Below are 16,987 nucleotides of genomic sequence, written 5' to 3'. Positions count from 1 at the left end.
CACAATCATGTTTAAATCGCAAAGCATTGAGATAGACATTAAGTTGAAACCAAGGGATTCAACAAGCATGACTTTATCCATGTGTTGATCCTTTGAGATTGCAACTCTACCTAGACCCAATACCTTGCTTTTACCAGTGTCAGCAAATGTGATGTGACTTTTGTCAGATGGATGTAAAGTTGAGTCCATGAGAAGGCTTCGCTTGCCAGCCATGTGATTTGTACACCCACTATCAATAATCCATTCTAAAGCAGCTGGTGTCGTACCCTACAGTGCAGTTAGGGGGATAGGCTTCATGAAGAGAATTGTGAAGCAAAAACATTTGACGAAACAGTGGATTATTAAAGCTTAGATCGAGATTAGGACTGATAGGGCAAGTAGCAAGCGATTCAGGAACAAAGTACATAATAAGACCATTTGGGCATTTGATCTTGCGCCCTACAAGATATTTAAGGTCCCCAGCAATAGTGTCAGACGATTTTGGTTTTCGGCTGGAGACCTTTCCCTGAAAAAGAGAGTTAAGCTTTCTTAGCCACCCACATCTTCAAGGGTGGCTTCGAAGCAATGAGTCTAAGTGCAGCATCTGAGAACTTTGGCTTTGGAGCCCTAGCAAAAAGTCTTGCAGGTGGACAATAGTACTCATAAGAATAAGCAAAATAGTTCTTGGTCTTATGAACATGGCGATTTGATGAAACGCGCTCATATTCACAGGTCTGAGTATGGTTTCCCTGCAAAACATTTGCATTAGTGCGACTCAGGTGAGTCCTCTGTCTGTATGAAGCCTTTGGACCGTATGAAGCCTGTGGTCTAGGGTTTGCCTTCTTCACTTGTGGTGTCATGATGACATTCACATGAAGATTCTCCAAACACCTTTTCGGCACCCAGATCTTCTTCATAGGAGGTCCATTCCTGCAGTTAGTACCAATATACCTGGCAAACACTTCACCATTCTGATTCTTAAACAGTTTATAGTTTGCATCAAAGGATTCATCAATAACAATGGGATTAGCACAAGTGAAGCCAGATAGAGTGGATGGATCCGCTGAAGGTTCCTTTGCAGCAACCCATGTGGTTTTGGAGTACTTCTCAGGTTTCCAGTAAGAGCCATCAGCATTCATTTTCCTTTCGAACCCAACACCCTCTTTCCTAGGGTTTCGGTTCAGGATCTGCCTTTTGAGGACATCACATAGTGTCTGATGCCCTTTGAGACTTTTGTACATCCCTGTTTCAAGCAGTGTCTTCAACCTGGCATTCTCATCAGCAATAGCAGTGGTATCCTCAGCAGAGGGGTTAGTTACCACATCAATAGTTAAAGATATTGCAACAGTAGCAGCAGTAGAACATTCAGCAACAGAAGTAGCGTTATCACGCTCAATGCATTTAAGACATGATGGTTCAAATCCTTCCTGAGCTGAACTGATCTGTTTGGCGCAAAGTGACTTGTTTTTCTTTTGAAGATCTTCATGAGCCGCTCTCAATTTCTCAAGATCTTGCTTCCTTTGAAGATAATCATAGGAAAGCCTTTCATGAGTTGTTGAGAGCGTTTCATGACGACTTTCAAGTTCCTCATACTTAACGTGAAGATTTTTTATGTCTTCAATTAAGGACTGAGATCGAGTCATTTCAGCGTCTAACAGATCATCGCTTTTGTCTAACAATTTTTGAATGTGTTCCATAGCGTTCTGTTGTTCAGTCGCAATTTTAGCAAGTGTTTTGTAGCTGGGTTTGGAACCACAATCAGAGTCATCGTCACTATATGTTTGATAGTGAGTAGTGCGTGTGTTTACCTTGGCACTGCGTGCCATGAAGCAGTAGGAAGGAGCGGAGTAGTCCTTGTCATTTGCATCGGTGTCGGTGATGAAGTCATTGTCTTCAGTGTTGAAGATGGACTTGGCAACGTATGTTGTAGCCAGACTCACAACGCCAGAATCGGACTCCTCCTCAGACTCCACCTCCGCCTCCTCAGAAGCAGACTCCACCTCCGCCTCCTCAGAAGCAGACTCCTCCTCAGAATCCATTTCCTTGCCAACAAACACACGTGCCTTGCCAGATGAGCTCCTTTTGTGTGATGAAGACCTTGAGGAAGACTTGGAAGAAGACTTTGAGTATTTCTTCTTCTTCTTGTCGTCAGAGTCATACTCCTTGCTCTTCTTCTTCTTCTTCTTGTTCTCATTGTCCCACTGTGGACACTCAGAGATGTAGTGGCCAGGTTTCTTGCACTTGTGACATGTTCTTTTCTTGTAGTCATGAGCAGAAGCTTCATCATTCCTTGAGCTTGATCGTGAAGACTTTCTGAAGCCTTTCTTCTTGGTGAATTTTTGGAACTTCTTCACAAGCATAGCAAACTCCTTTTCAATGTCTTCAGGATCATCAGAACTGCTATCAGATTCTTCTTCAGATGAGGAGACAGCTTTTGCCTTCAAGGCACGAGTTCGTCCATAGTTGGGACCGTAGATGTCTCTTTTCTCATAAAGCTGAAATTCGTGTGTGTTGAGCCTCTCAAGTATATCAGACGGATCGAGTGTCTTGAAATCAGGACGTTCTTGAATCATCAGGGCTAGGGTGTCAAACGAACTGTCAAGTGATCTCAGGAGTGTCTTGACGACTTAATGCTTGGTGATCTCAGTGGCGCCGAGGGCTTGAAGCTCATTTGTGATGCCAGTGAGTCGATCAAACGTGAGATGGACATTCTCATTGTCATTTCTCTTGAAGCGGTTGAAGAGGTTGCGAAGGACACTGATTCTCTGATCTCTTTGGGTTGAGACGCCTTCGTTGACCTTGGAGAGCCAATCCCAGACTAGCTTAGATGTTTCCAAAGCACTCACACGGCCATACTGTCCTTTGGTCAGATGGCCACAGATGATATTCTTGGCAGTAGAGTCCAGTTGAACGAACTTCTTGACATCAGCAGCAATGACACCTTCTCCAGCCTTGGGAACGCCGTTCTTGACGACATACATAGGTCGACATCAATGGCTTCGAGATGCATGCGCATCTTATTCTTCCAGTAGGGATATTCAGTTCCATCGAAAACGGGGCACGCAGCGGAGACTTTAATTATCCCTGCAGTCGACATAGCTAAAACTCCATGTGGTTAAACCGAATCACACAGAACAAGGGAGTACCTTGCTCTAATACCAATTGAAAGTGCTAGTGATTGACTAGAGGGGGGGTGAATAGGCGATTTTTATGAAAGTCTTCAAAACATGTAAGTTTCGAAGACAAACGATAGAAATAAACCTATTACCATGCAGCGGAAGGTAGACTACACTAGGCAAATCGTAGTCAAGTATTCAATGAAGTGAAAGCACAATGACTAATAGCAGCTAGGCAGTAAGGATCAGGTAGGAAGATATTGTGAAGCCGATCAGAACAAGTAATCACTCAGTGAAGCCAAATGGTTTTGCAATCGTACAATGACTTCACAAGGACCAACAATAAGAAAAGTGAAGGGAAGGACGAAACCAGTGACTCGTTGAAGACAATGATTTGTTGGACCAGTTCCAGTTGCTGTGACAACTGTACGTCTGGTTAGGGAGGCTGAGATTCAACTCAGAAGACCTCGTCTTCACCTTATTCCCCTTGAGCTAAGGACACCCAGTCCTCGTCCAATCACTCTGGTCTTCAAGGTAGACTTCCAAACCTTCACAGACTTCATTCACCGGCGATCCACAATGACTCTTAGATGCTCAGAACGCGACGCCTAACCGGCTGGAGGATTCACAGTCCTTAAGTGTAATAAGTCTTCAGATCACACAGACAAGAAGGCTTAAGTGATGCCTGACACTCTTTGGCTCTGGGTGTTTAGGGCTTTATCCTCTCAAGGAATTCTCGCTCAAAGGCTTCGAGGTGGGTTGCTCTCAAATGACAAAAGCCGTACTCTAACTCTGAGAAGTCAACCATTTATGGTTGTAGGGGGTGGGCTATTTATAGCCACTAAGCAACCCGACCTGATTTGTCCGAAATGACCCTGGGTCACTAAGGAACTAACACGTGTTCCAACGGTCAGATTTCAAACACACACGGCAACTTTACTTGGGCTACAAGCAAAGCTGACTTATCCAACTCTGGACAAGATTTGCTCTCGTAGTCTTCACTCGAAGACATAGGATTTTGGTTAAGCATCACTTCAGTCATTCTGACTGGTTCTCTTGGACCTCACTTAACAGTACGGTGGTTCCTATGACTCAACAAAGAAAAACACAGAACGACGAAACCGCTAAGTCTTCGCGCTCCGTAGTCTTCGCACGATGTCTTCTCTTGTCATAGTCTTCAATGTGAATGTCTTCACATACCACCTTTGACTTCAATGTCTTCATACATTTTTAGGGGTCATCTCTGGTAGGAAAACCGAATCAATGAGGGACTTCTACCTGTGTTATCCTGCAATTCTCACAAACACATTAGTCCCTCAACTAGGTTTGTCGTCAATACTCCAAAACCAACTAGGGGTGGCACTAGATGCACTTACAGGTTCAATCTTGCGGTGTCCTTTCACAATGACAGTAGGGGCAGCAAGGCGTGTATTGTATTATTGCCATCGAGGATAACAATATGGGCTTTCCATCATATTGCATGAGTTTATCCCTCTACATCATGTCATCTTGCTTAAGGCGTTACTCTGTTTTCATTAACTTAATACTCTAGATGCATGCTGGATAGCGGTCGATGAGTGGAGTAATAGTAGTAGATGCAGGCAGGAGTCGGTCTACTTGTCTCGGACGTGATGCCTATATACATGATCATACCTAGATATTCTCATAATTATGCTCAATTCTGTCAATTGCTCAACGGTAATTTGTTCACCCACCGTAGAATACTTATGCTCTCGAGAGAAGCCACTAGTGAAACCTATGGCCCCCGGGTCTATCTTCATCATATTAATCTCCTAATACTTAGTTATTTCCTTTACTTTTATTTTACTTTGCATCTTTATCACAAAAATATCAAAAAATTTATCTTATCATATCTATCAGATTTCACTCTCGTAAGTGGCCGTGTAGGGATTGACAACCCCTTATCGCGTTGGTTGCGAGGATTTATTTATTTTGTGCAGGTGCGAGGGACTCACGCGTAGCCTCCTACTGGATTGATACTTTGGTTCTCAAAAACTGAGGGAAATGCTTACGCTACTTTGCTGCATCATCCCTTCCTCTTCGGGGAAAACCAACGCAGTGCTCAAGAGGTAGCATACGCCGCGCGACCGACCTGGCCCGACGGTTATGCGCGCCTCCGCAGGTCCCGTAAAGATAGTCCCCGAGTTCAGCGCGCCTCTCAACCGATCGAGCATCGGGCTGCCGCTGCGTCGCCCCGTCGGGCCGCAGCGCCGCCGCCCCGTGGTTCTCCTCGCTCCTGCATCGACTCGTGCGTCGCCACTGCGTCGTCCCTTCGGGCCGTAGTGTCGCGATACGCGGTCCCCGCCGCCGCCCCGAGGCCGTCCCCGCGGTTGCACCGACTCGTGAACCGCCGTTGTGTCGCCCCTTCGGGCCGCAGCGTCGCGGCCCGCGGTCCCCGCCACCGCCCAGAGGTCTTCCCGCCGTCGCCCCGACCCGCCTGCCGCCGCTGCATCGCCCCTTCGGGCCGTAGCGCCGCGACCTGTGGTCCGCTCCGTCGTCACTACGGGTCGACCTCCCGTGGTATGCGCCGCGCCGTCTTCCTTGGCGCGGGAACTCCACCGTCCGCGTCGTCTTCGTCACGCTGTCAGGGTTCTTCGCCTACTTCGAGCACCGCCGCCGCGCTCCTAACCTAGCCGCCGCCGCCGTCGTCAGGCCGCCGCCGCTCCTCTTCGGCCGCCGCCGCTACCCCCGTAGCTGCCGCAGCCGCCCGTTCACCCCATTCGTCTTCGTCCAGCACCAGCCCGTCGCCAGCGTCGCCGTCATCTACCCCGACCACTTCGTCTACTCCGACCACCGTTGATGACATTGGCCCCGCGCCGATGGACGCCGCAATCGTAGTCAAGTTCTTCTCTGCTGGCCTCTCCGACTTCTCCGACATGGCGTACAAATCGTGCCCGGTGCTGGAAACACCGATGCGTGCCTTCATCCACGACGTGTCTCCGGGCCTGGCAAGCCTGGTCGGCGCTTCGTCAACTTCGTCTTCGTCCGTCTACGCATGCGCGGTGCTGGCAACACCGATGCGTGCCTTCGTCCATGATGTGTTTCCGAGCTTGGCAAACCCGCCGCAACGCGTTGTCAACCACATCTTCTTTTCGGTGCATCACTACTTCGACACCACTGCGCCCATGCTAACTCGGCGCCCTCTTGCGCCCGCGGCTCCACGGCGAGCTCCTCGACACCGGCACCCCGACTCGACCTCGACCACGACGTTCTTCGCACGGCAACCTCGACCACGGCTACACCACCTACGCTCTCGGCTACATCGACAAACGGCACAAAGGGCTACCGCCTTGCTTGAGCAACCTCGTCGGTTGTCACTCCAGCCACGACTCTGTGATGCGTTGACCGTTACGACTGTGGGGGGTGTCCGTCAGCTTGCCTTCGGATTCTTCTCCAGTCTCACCGTCTGCGTCGCTACCGTTGTGACTGCGGGGGGATGTTGAGTAACGTGATTGTATTAGGAAACATAGGATAAACTAGGAATATTCTGGCTTGTCTTGTACTCTAAGTAGATCATGTACTCCTATATATATGCCCATGAGGCTCAAGCAATATAACAACAATTCCATCAATCCGCTCTCTCCCTTCTACATGGTATCAGAGCCAAGAGGTCTCGAGTTCAAGACCCGGCTGGCGCAATTAAATTGCAGCCCATTTTCGGTCCATGTTTAGGTCTGAGGAAGCCACACGTGAGGGGGAGTGTTGACGTATAATGTGCTGCCTAGTCTCTTCCATCAGATCGTTCTTTTGGTTGCATTGGTTAGAGCATGCACTTCTACATACTTGTCATCAAAATAAATAAAAAGGGATGTATCTAGATGTATTTTAGTTTTAGATGCATTCTTTTTTGTCCATTTTAATTTCAAGTATTTTCGGACGAAGGAAGTATATATGAGAAGTATTTTGAAGGGCCTAGAAATTGTTGAAGAGGGGATTCTGGCATGTGTGATGTTAACTCAAAGAAATAATCTAGTAGGCCATATTTGCATCGATTGGGGGGTAGGGCAATGTTTTTGTTCCCCTAACTAAATATCTAAATACACTACACACTGAAAGCACGCAGCTGGGGAACAAAATCGTTAAGATTTGACCGGCGAATGAATATGGTTTTGTCAAGCATGTGCATTCCGTGTGTGCTGACTCTTTAATTTACTACAAGATGCGGGCACGCACTCACGTAGGTAACCGATGAGGTGTTCGGTGCGTTCCCATTCTTTAATTTATTTACAAGATGCATCGATCCACCTCCAAAGAGGCACGGTAAAGGAATGAGGCGAGCCAGGCCGAGACGCGTCCGTGCTGACGTAATCCAAGTAGCACCCAGGGAGACCTCCACAGGGTGAGCCGCCATGTGTGACGTCATCTTCTGCGTGGACGTCCCTGTCGCCGAGGCCCGGCGTATATATACCCTTGCTGAGATGGTACGACCAAGCTTCTCCGGCGCTTGACTGCATGCCCAGCAGCTCATTGACCGGCCGAACCTCAGCTCCAGACCGATCGGCCGCGCCACGCACCTCCTCCTTCGGATCAATGGAGAATGATCACCACCGGCAGGGACCGGCGACGTCTACGCCGGCGACGAGGAGCAGGACACGGCGCGACCCTGCCCAGGACAACGTCTACCGGGTGCCGCCGCAGGACTTCGCGCTCACCGTGCAGAGGCTCACCGGCGCCGCCCCTCCGCGCACGCCTCCGCCTCCTCCTCCTGACGATCGGGATGATCGGCGGCCATCTCCGGCACGGCCACCGCCGCCGCCAGCATTGTCCATGCAGGAGGCCTACCTGGACTGGTGCGCCTCCAACTGCGTCGTTCTCAGCCCCGGGACGATGGCCGAGATTGACCGCGCCGCCCGATTTAACTCAGGGATAAATAATGGCAATAATAATTAGCTAATAGTACTGGTAGCTCACTGCATATTCGTATATAGAGATATACGCAAGCTATGTGCTATTTAGCTCGATCTCAGCCTCTTGTAATTTGACGTGCTGAAGGTTTCCGTACAGCAACGAAACCGCGCAAATTTGCTAGGTTCGACAGAGTCGCTATTTATAAACCGAGCTGATGTGTGTCATTGGCAAAACTAAAATGTTATTGTATCCATTTTCAAAAAAAACAGAATTACTGTATTCGACGAGAAATGCACATCAATTACGGGCCGGCTATACTTCAGGCGACCGAAATTAATATATCACTTCAATCACTTTGTTCTTCCGTCCGATCTGCATTCGACGGTTATTGTTCATTTTCTTCCTCCATCTAACCCTTACGAGCCGCGTCGTCCCGCCTCTGGCGAGCCCTTGCTGGGGATGACCACGGCATCCTTGTCTCGGGCTTACGATACATCCATCAAAATGACCAACCCACCCTTTCCCTACCTCGTCAACCTTTGTCTCTCCTTCACCATGACGTCGCATTCACCCACGGTATGTGTCCCAGTCTCATTCTCAGGGCTACGCATGAGGATTCGACTCCCACCTGAAATAATTTCAAGTGCCTAGCGAATACTAGCAAATGTGCATGAATGAACATTCTACTAACTATTTCAGGTCATATACACCCAACGAGAACATAATCTAGTTGTGTTGGTTGCTGCATAACGTTATCATTTGCTTCCATCCCTACCCATAGTCTCCTTGGTGCTTTTCACAAAAGCCTCAAGAATGGTTACAATAAAGCGATGTCATGTTCGGTTGTACAGTTGCGCATCCTATTAGGCTATTACCATTCTTATAAAGCTTACATAGCTTCAGGGAGTACATTTGCAAGCAATGTTGCATTTGGCAAGTGCATGTAGTTATCCAGATTAGCTAACATGTTAGAGGTGGGCTGAAGAAATACATTCACAATGTCGCAAGATAGAAGAGACTCAACAATCCTAGGGGGCATCGGGCCTTGAAGAGGCATATTATCAACTTCAGTGGAGCTTGAGAAGCCATTGGAGAGATGAGCATCCTTTCCTTCTCTTGCAAAATGTCACTACCTTCACTTTCACTACTAAGAGTGAGGTTATTATTACTGGTTGTTCTAATGCGGAGGAGCTTAGAGTCGCTAATCTTCTTAACTGGAAATTGGGCTCCTTCCCATTTGTATATCTTGGCTTGCCCATTTCCCCTTTTAAGTTGCGCACCATGGACTTTGCCCCCTCTGTTCTAAAGATGGGTAATGGGGTTAGCCCATGGCAGGGCCGGTATAATTCAACGATTGGCAGGGTGTGCCTCACAAATACTTGTTTATCCTCCTTATCTATGTTCCTGGTGGGTTTTTACCGTCTACCTGGGGCAGCTATGCGGGCTATGACAAGCACCGCATTGGGCTCTATTGGAATAGTTCTGACAGTAAGGAAAAGTATCGCTGACTAAGTGGTCTATCATGTGTCGTCCTAAAAACCTTTGGGGTTGGGTATTACTAACACTTCGATTATAAAAAATGCTAATCATTAAGTGGTGGTGGAGAATTTTACATGCTAAGCCTGGGGCTATGTGGTATGACATCCTTAAGGCAAAGTACTTCCCAAATTGCAGCTCTCTCCTCGCTCGCAGCTCCGGCGGCTCCCAATTCTGGCATCAACTAACCAAACTCTGTGATGAGTTTTGCTCCCTTGTTAAATTGTGGTGGGCAATGGGGCCTCGACTCGTTTTTGGCTTGACTGGTGGTGTGGCGATGGTTCTCTTGTTGTGTCCTTCCCCGTGCTTTTTTCTTACTGTGACTCTCCTGAGATTTCCATCTTGGAGCGCTCTTGGAATAACTGGGACCTTTTGGGACCTGGGTTTCCTTCGGTTTCCATCTTGGCGCTCTCTACTGACTGGCATCGCGTTGCTGTCGTTTCCCCCTCGCTCTCGGAGAGTATGGACATGGTGACCTGGCCCATACCACTCCTGGCATTTTTTTGGTTAAGTCATTTTATTCCAAGTTGGTCCAAGTTATGGTGACTTCCCGGTATCGAGATGTTTGGCGAGCAAGGATTTCGGCTAAAGTAATAAAAACGTGGAAAGCCAGGAAGGGCAAGCTTCCCACTACTGACCAAATTCGAAAGAGGAATGGCCCAGGAACTGAATTACGTGCTTTATGCGGTCACATCGAAGACATGGATCATATTTTTTCTAAGTGTGACTTGTGTTGTGTGATATGTCTCCATCGTAACTATTTTTCCAAACTCTTTTGCCCTTGCTTTGGACTCTAACTTGCATGATTTGAATAGGAACTAACCCGGACTGACGTTGTTTTCAGCAGAATTGCCATGGTGTTATTTTTGTGCAGAAATAAAAGTTCTTGGAATGACCTGAAACTTCACGGAGATGATTTTTGGAATTAATAAAAAATATTGGCGGAAGAATCAAGTGAAGGGGAACCACACCCTGGCCACAAGGGTGGGGGCGCACCCACCCCCTGGGGCGCGCCACCCGTCCTTGCGGGCCCCCTGGACCTCCATCGACCTCAACTCCAACTCCATATATTCACTTTCGGTGAGAAAAAAAATTAGAGAGAAGGATTCATCACGTTTTACAATACGGAGCCGCCGCCAAGCCCTGTTCTTCCTCGGGAGGGTAGGTCTAGAGTCCGTTTGGGGCTTCGGAGAGGGAAATCCGTCGCCATCGTCATCATCAACCATCCTCCATCACTAATTTCATGATGCTTACCGCCGTGCGTGAGTAATCCCATCGTAGGCTTGCTGGACCGTGATGGGTTGGATGAGATTTACCATGTAATCGACTTAGTTTTGTTAAGGTTTGATCCCTAGTATTCACTATGTTCTAAGACTGATGTTGCTATGACTTTGCTATGCTTAATGCTTGTCACTAGGGCCCGAGTGCCATGATTTCAGATCTGGACCTATTATGTTTTCATGAATATATTTGTGTTCTTGATCCTATCTTGCAAGTCAACAGTCACCTAGTACGTGTTATGATCCGGCAACCCCGGAGTGACAATAGTCGGACCACTCCCGGTGATGACCGTAGTTTGAGGAGTTCATTTATTCACTAAGTGCTAATGCTTTGGTCCGCTACTCTATTAAAAGGAGGCAATATTCCTTATTTTTCAATAGGACCCCGCTGCCATGGGAGGGTAGGACAAAAGATGCCATGCAAGTTCTTTTTCATAAGCACGTATGACCTATATCCGGAATACATGCCTACATTATATTGATAAATTGGAGCTAGTTCTGTGTCATCCTATGTTATAACCGTTACATGATGAATGTCATCCGACATAATTATCCATCATTGATCCATTGCCTACGAGCTTTTCACATATTGATCTTTGCTTCGTTATTTTTCCGTTGCCACTGTTACGATTGCTACAAAACTGCTACTGTTACTTTTATCACCGTTACTGTTACTTTCATACTACTTTGCTACTAAATATTTTGCTGCAGATATTAAGTCTTTCAGGTGTAGTTGAATTGACAACTCAACTGCTAATACTTGAGAATATTATTTGACTCCCCTTGTGTCGAATCAATAAATTTGGGTTGAATACTCTACCCTCGAAAACTGTTGCGGTCCCTTATACTTGTGGGTTATCATTGTGTTCTGGTGCTGCATCCAGTCGGCGTTGGATGTTCGGTGGGCCCCTGATTTTTTTTGTGGAAGTATAGAATTTGGCCGATAACCTCTCTGGGCAAGTTAGACGTCTCTTTTAGTTTGGGTTATCGACCGTTTGACCATCAGGAATGCATTTACAATTGAGCATATTTTCCCTAAACCTGTTGAACTTGATCTATCTTCAAACTTGTCTCTTTGTTACAGTTGTGGAAATCATTGACTAAGGATTGCGAGATGGAGGCCACCAAGCTGCTAATCTCTTTTGTAAGGGCCATCGCTATCTCCATCTGCCACACGGATTAGGTTGCGGTGTCCTAGGGATGCATTGGTGCTCTCCCGGTCGAAGCTCTATTCTATTTTGCTCGTAGGTAGTGGCATGCGTGTCTTTATGATGTGTTATTGCTGTTGTGTCAGCCCTTAAACTGATTCTTGTCTTGTACTTGGCCCATGGGGGTTGTTTGACGGTTTGTATGAACTCGTGTTTGGTGTGGTACGACTTTATCTATAAAGTTAGGCATAAGCTTTCACCTAAAAAAACTTTCACTACTAAAGCACAACTCTCGTATAAGAGAGTTCACGACGATATCCAACTACATGATCTACCTGCTTCCCGTCTATCCTAAGATGTTAATGCCCGCAATGACCGAGAATCTTCTCACATGGGTGACCATGAACAAGCTCATCTTGAATGACAGCAAGTTGTCGCTCGACAATGAAGAAGTGCTCAGAAGAAAGATTATAGATATGGTGCAGTCATCAACCATAACCAAAAATCAGGAACATCAAACACTCATGGGGCGACTCGGGCAAACCATATGGGTTTGGCTTCATCATTACTCCAATGCCCCTCCCCCACTAAAGCCCAAGGACAAGACATCAACCCAAAGATAAGTGCCAGGGCCTACGAAGAAGATCACCGTACACTACATATTAGGAAAACACTCTACGACACATGGCAAATGACAAAAGGAAATTGTGAAATGACAAAATGTGTTGTAAACTAATACCACGCCTGGCTTCTATCCTGGTATGCCATCATGCTGACTTGGAGTCTTCCATAACCTGAGCTATGTAAATGCACCAAGGCACCGTTGAGTAGCATCCACTCCTCTAGATTAGCCTACATCACGGAGAAGTTTTTTGGCTCTTCTCGCCAAAATCACCACCATAATCATCCGAACTCGTTGAGTACCCCTCAACATTGTAATCCTCTATATTCTCCATACATATAAAAGAAGAATCAATGCATGAAGTAGGGCTTTTATCCATGTTGGAGGCCTGAGCCTAGATATATAATGTGTCCCTGTTTTATGTATTCTATATAATCTATACCCGCTGGTATCCTGACATGATGTTCCCTCGACTACAAATTCCATGTAATCCCTCTAGTATAACTGTTAGGATCCATGTAGAATCCCTCGTCACTTATCGTGCTTGAGAGTTGCAACGTCTAGACAATGTTGTTTTGACCAGCTGTGATATTGTATTTGCATACCTTTACCTCCAAGAAACAAATCGATTCCAGTTTTCCCACTCCAATTTCATTACCGGTGTTCCATGGCTATGTTGCGGTTTGTGTTACCCATTTTTCTAATCAAACACCTTGCTAGATTGTTATGATATGAAAACAATGCGCGGTTACATGTTTCTGATGAAAGAAGCCACATTTCGTATGTCGTAGCGTATTAATTAACACCAATGTAAATTCATGGGGTTTTATTTAAAAACCATGGAAAAAAGTTTGCCTCGTCTTATTAATTAAGAAGGTATAGAGTTGCTCGGTTAATTAGCCAATAAAAGGGCGAAAACATTACAACAGTCCATAGAGGGCAACTCGGCAGACATCCCTACCCATATGAATACACACAGGTTGTTGAGATTGTCCTCAAACGTCATCATCATCACTCCTCCAGAAGCCAGCGACTTTGACCATCAATGAATCCATGTTGGCCCATTGCCAAACAGTTGACCACCTGCGCAAACCAGTAGACAACCCCCAATCAGTCGACGAACCTTGTAGGAGAAAGGCACCAATCAATCCTTCACCGACCATGCCCTTGCAACCGAACATCTGTCTCGTGCCAAGGGACCTCTTTTATATCTCCAACTTCACAAAAACATAGGGCGGGGCAAGAGAATTCCTTGAACACGCAGCAAAATACTGACTACCAAAACCCAACAGGAAACTAACTCCGCTCGGAGCCGAACAAGAAGCCACACCAGGGTCACCGTCTCAGCATCCCCCGCGGCAAGCTCTGGAAAGGCCACGACCCAAGATGCGCCGCCATTGCCCGTTCCGGGAGACCCTGGAACAACGGGTTTGAGTTGTGCGCTCAGCTGTCTCTCATCATCCTTGTCGCTCATAACATTGGGGCCGGCAATGGCGCCAAGACGATGCACCGGCAGACCGGGCACGTGGAGTGCTCGTGCAGCCACGGGTCGATGCACTGCTGGTGGAACATGTGCAGGCACGCCGGCAGCCGCTTCACCGTCTCCCCCTTCTCCACCTCCCCGAGGCAGACCGCACACTCCGACGGGCCGCCGCCTAGCTCCGGCTGCTCGTACGCCAGGATGTCATGCGCCGTCGCCGACCGCGCGCCGCCATTCGCCGGCGGCTCCCTGGCCAGCGCGGGCATGTGACTCTGCTGTATTTGGTCCAGAAACTGCGGCAGAGCGCTGCTGCCGCTTCGGCGCCGTAGCCTGGACCGGAACGGCAGGCAAAGAAGCCGGCCCGTACGGCGGAGGTGGCGCAGCAGCGCTCCGCGGGCGGAGGCCAGGCACCGGCGCAGCGCCGACCACGGGAAGAGGGCGCCGTAGAAGGCCGTGTAGACGCTGGCGCCGACGCCGACCCAGAAGAGGAGGAAGACGGTGAGCACGATGATGGAGCCCCTGCTGCGGTCGGGCTTCCGCGCCAGGTTGACGAGCGCGTAGAGGATCATGGCCGTGCCGCCGATGCAGACGGCGTTGACGATGGCCAGCCCGTACGCGCGGGAGAAGCAGTCCATGGCCATGTCCGTGAGCTTGAACTGGCTACCTAGCTGAGCCACAGCCTGCTACGCTTGTTCAATCAGTGGCAATTCACTGGCCTGGGCACGCAATTTCGATGTGTCGCGGGGATGCCTCGAAAGTCTTTGCCCGAGAATTTCGTTGCGTACGGACGAAGCAAGCCACGAGCCAATGAGCAAACCATCCGATGAAGTTGATGTCCTGTAGTACGATTGGTTTGGCGTATTTTGAATTTTTGATATGGCGTCTCGTGTATGTGGGTATGTAAATATGTGTGCATATCTTAATATGGTCGGCAGCGTTTGTAGGGCGACCTTAAACATTTAGAATGATGCAGGGATTGCGATCGACTTTTCTTTTAGGAAAACGTTTGGGCTCGGCGCGCCGGCGGAACACTCGGCCGGCGCCTTGTCGCGTATTCCTCTCCTTTTTTTTCTTTTTTTTTTGAAAAAAAGCATCGCAGCTTCGTTCATGGCGACTGCGGCCTTCGTCCACCCCCTCGCCGAGCGTCTCCGATCAGATCCGGGCTCTTCCTCCAAGCCGGCGTGCCTCTCCCGTTGGATCTCATCTGCAGCAATCATGGAGTCGCCGCCTCGCCGGCCTCCCCTTCCCGTCAGGATGGGGCAGATCCCCTACCCATTCATCACATGTTTTCTCCTCTGGCGAGCTGGCCGCCGTCTCCCACGCCACCTCCTCCACAAACCTCTTTCCCCCGCTCCGCCGCATCCGATGCCAAAGCTACGACCAAAGACAACAATGTTGCAATCGGCGACGATAAAAGTTACGACCGGCAACAAGAAAAGCTACGAGCAGAGAATGACGATGTTGCAACCGGCAACGAGAAAAGCTACGACTAGAGATGACCGATGTTGCAACCGGCGACGAGAAAAGCTACAACCAGCGACGAGAAAAGCTACGACCAGAGACGATGAAAGTGGGTCGGCCGATGCGCAACACTAGAAGCTACAGCCGACGATCGATAATGTTACAACCGGCATTGTCGAAAGCTTCAAGCGGAGACGATGGGAATCGAGGGTCGCGCAACCGCGGAAGCTACAACCGGCGATGGAAAAAGCTGCAACCGGCTAGAAAACAAGCTTCGGCCGGCGATATAGAAAGCTTCAACCGGCGACAGCAAAACGCAAAAAGTTATAATCATTAACACAAAAGCTCCAACCATATATTTCAAAAGCTTCAACTAGAGATCGGCGACGAAAAGGTTGTAATGGCGAGCCATTGATGCACATGACGTTTTTCTATGCACCAATGATGTTGCGACGGATGCTGGAATCGGAGCCCCCGCCATTGCTAGAACCGGCGGCCGCCATTTCTTTGGTGCATCCGAGAGCCTTTTTTTTCTGCCACGGCAACGGCGAGCGGCGGTGCTTCGAGTTTGGGCACGGGCAGATCTGGTGGTGCTTCAAGCCAGTGGTGTTCTTTTTCTTCTCTTTTTTGCTGGACACGAGGCGGATCTGGTTCAATGGAGTCGCCAGACCAGATGGCTGCCAGACATGTCTGGCCGAAAGTTGCACCGGTGCGCCGGCGCCTATCACTGGCCTTTCTTTTGTTTCTTTTTTTGCCGGAAATCTGCGATTGATTTAAATATTAGTTAGTGCATCCTTTTCTTATTTGAATTTTGAGTTTGGTAACCACATATTTTAAATATTGGTCAGTGTTGTTGTTTGCACTGGCGGAGGACCCCAGTGGGCAAGGTCTGGCCGCCGCCATACCTTGAATCGCTACAGAAATTCTTTTATACGTACGCTACTAAGCAAGTCACAGCCATCGCGGGAAAAATCATTAGCACACAAACGCAGTTGGGCCACGATGTTGGTTGTCGTTCGCTAGACTGGATAATGGGCCACGCCCCACGCAGACACAGCTGGGCCAAGTCGGCAAGATCCGAAACGCACGCCGCACACGTACGGGACACGCAAAGCCCTCACACTCGAGAGCAAGCATGAACGCACATGCATCAAACATGGGGTTCTGCCATGGTTTGTAGTCTCGTAGCTCCACCTTGGTACTGATTTCTGTCATGGTTTGTAGTCTTGTAGCTCCACCATGATTAACCTTTCGACCTAGTCGACATCTCTAATAGCTGAGACATCCTCCCTCGACTGCTATAACGCTTTGCTACTCCGCTGTATCCTGTAAGGCAGCTCATGTAGAGATTTTCCTTTTTTTTATCCGTTTTAGTTCCGTCTTTTTCATTGGTTTTATTTCTTTTCTCACGTATTACCTTTTTTCCATTGTGTTTGTTTTCTGTTTTTGGTGGAAATGCACGAACATTTATTAAAAGTGTATTAACATAAATGTAG

The 16,987-nt window shown here is 48.3% G+C and overlaps 1 protein-coding gene across 1 annotated transcript; it reads right to left on the bottom strand.

Annotated features, from left to right (window-relative positions):
- Nucleotides 1-14,020: 14,020 nt before the first annotated feature.
- On the bottom strand, nucleotides 14,021-14,671 carry LOC119314383 (RING-H2 finger protein ATL63-like). The gene has a single exon (XM_037589127.1). The coding sequence runs from the start codon at nucleotides 14,669-14,671 to the stop codon at nucleotides 14,021-14,023; it is 651 nt and encodes a 216-aa protein (XP_037445024.1).
- Between the last annotated feature and the right edge of the window lie 2,316 nt (nucleotides 14,672-16,987).

Source organism: Triticum dicoccoides, chromosome 1A, assembly GCF_002162155.2.
Source record: "Triticum dicoccoides isolate Atlit2015 ecotype Zavitan chromosome 1A, WEW_v2.0, whole genome shotgun sequence".
Taxonomy (NCBI): domain Eukaryota; kingdom Viridiplantae; phylum Streptophyta; class Magnoliopsida; order Poales; family Poaceae; genus Triticum; species Triticum dicoccoides.
The sequence above is the reverse complement of the archived record's forward strand: the minus strand, read 5'-3'. Positions and strand labels throughout refer to the sequence as shown.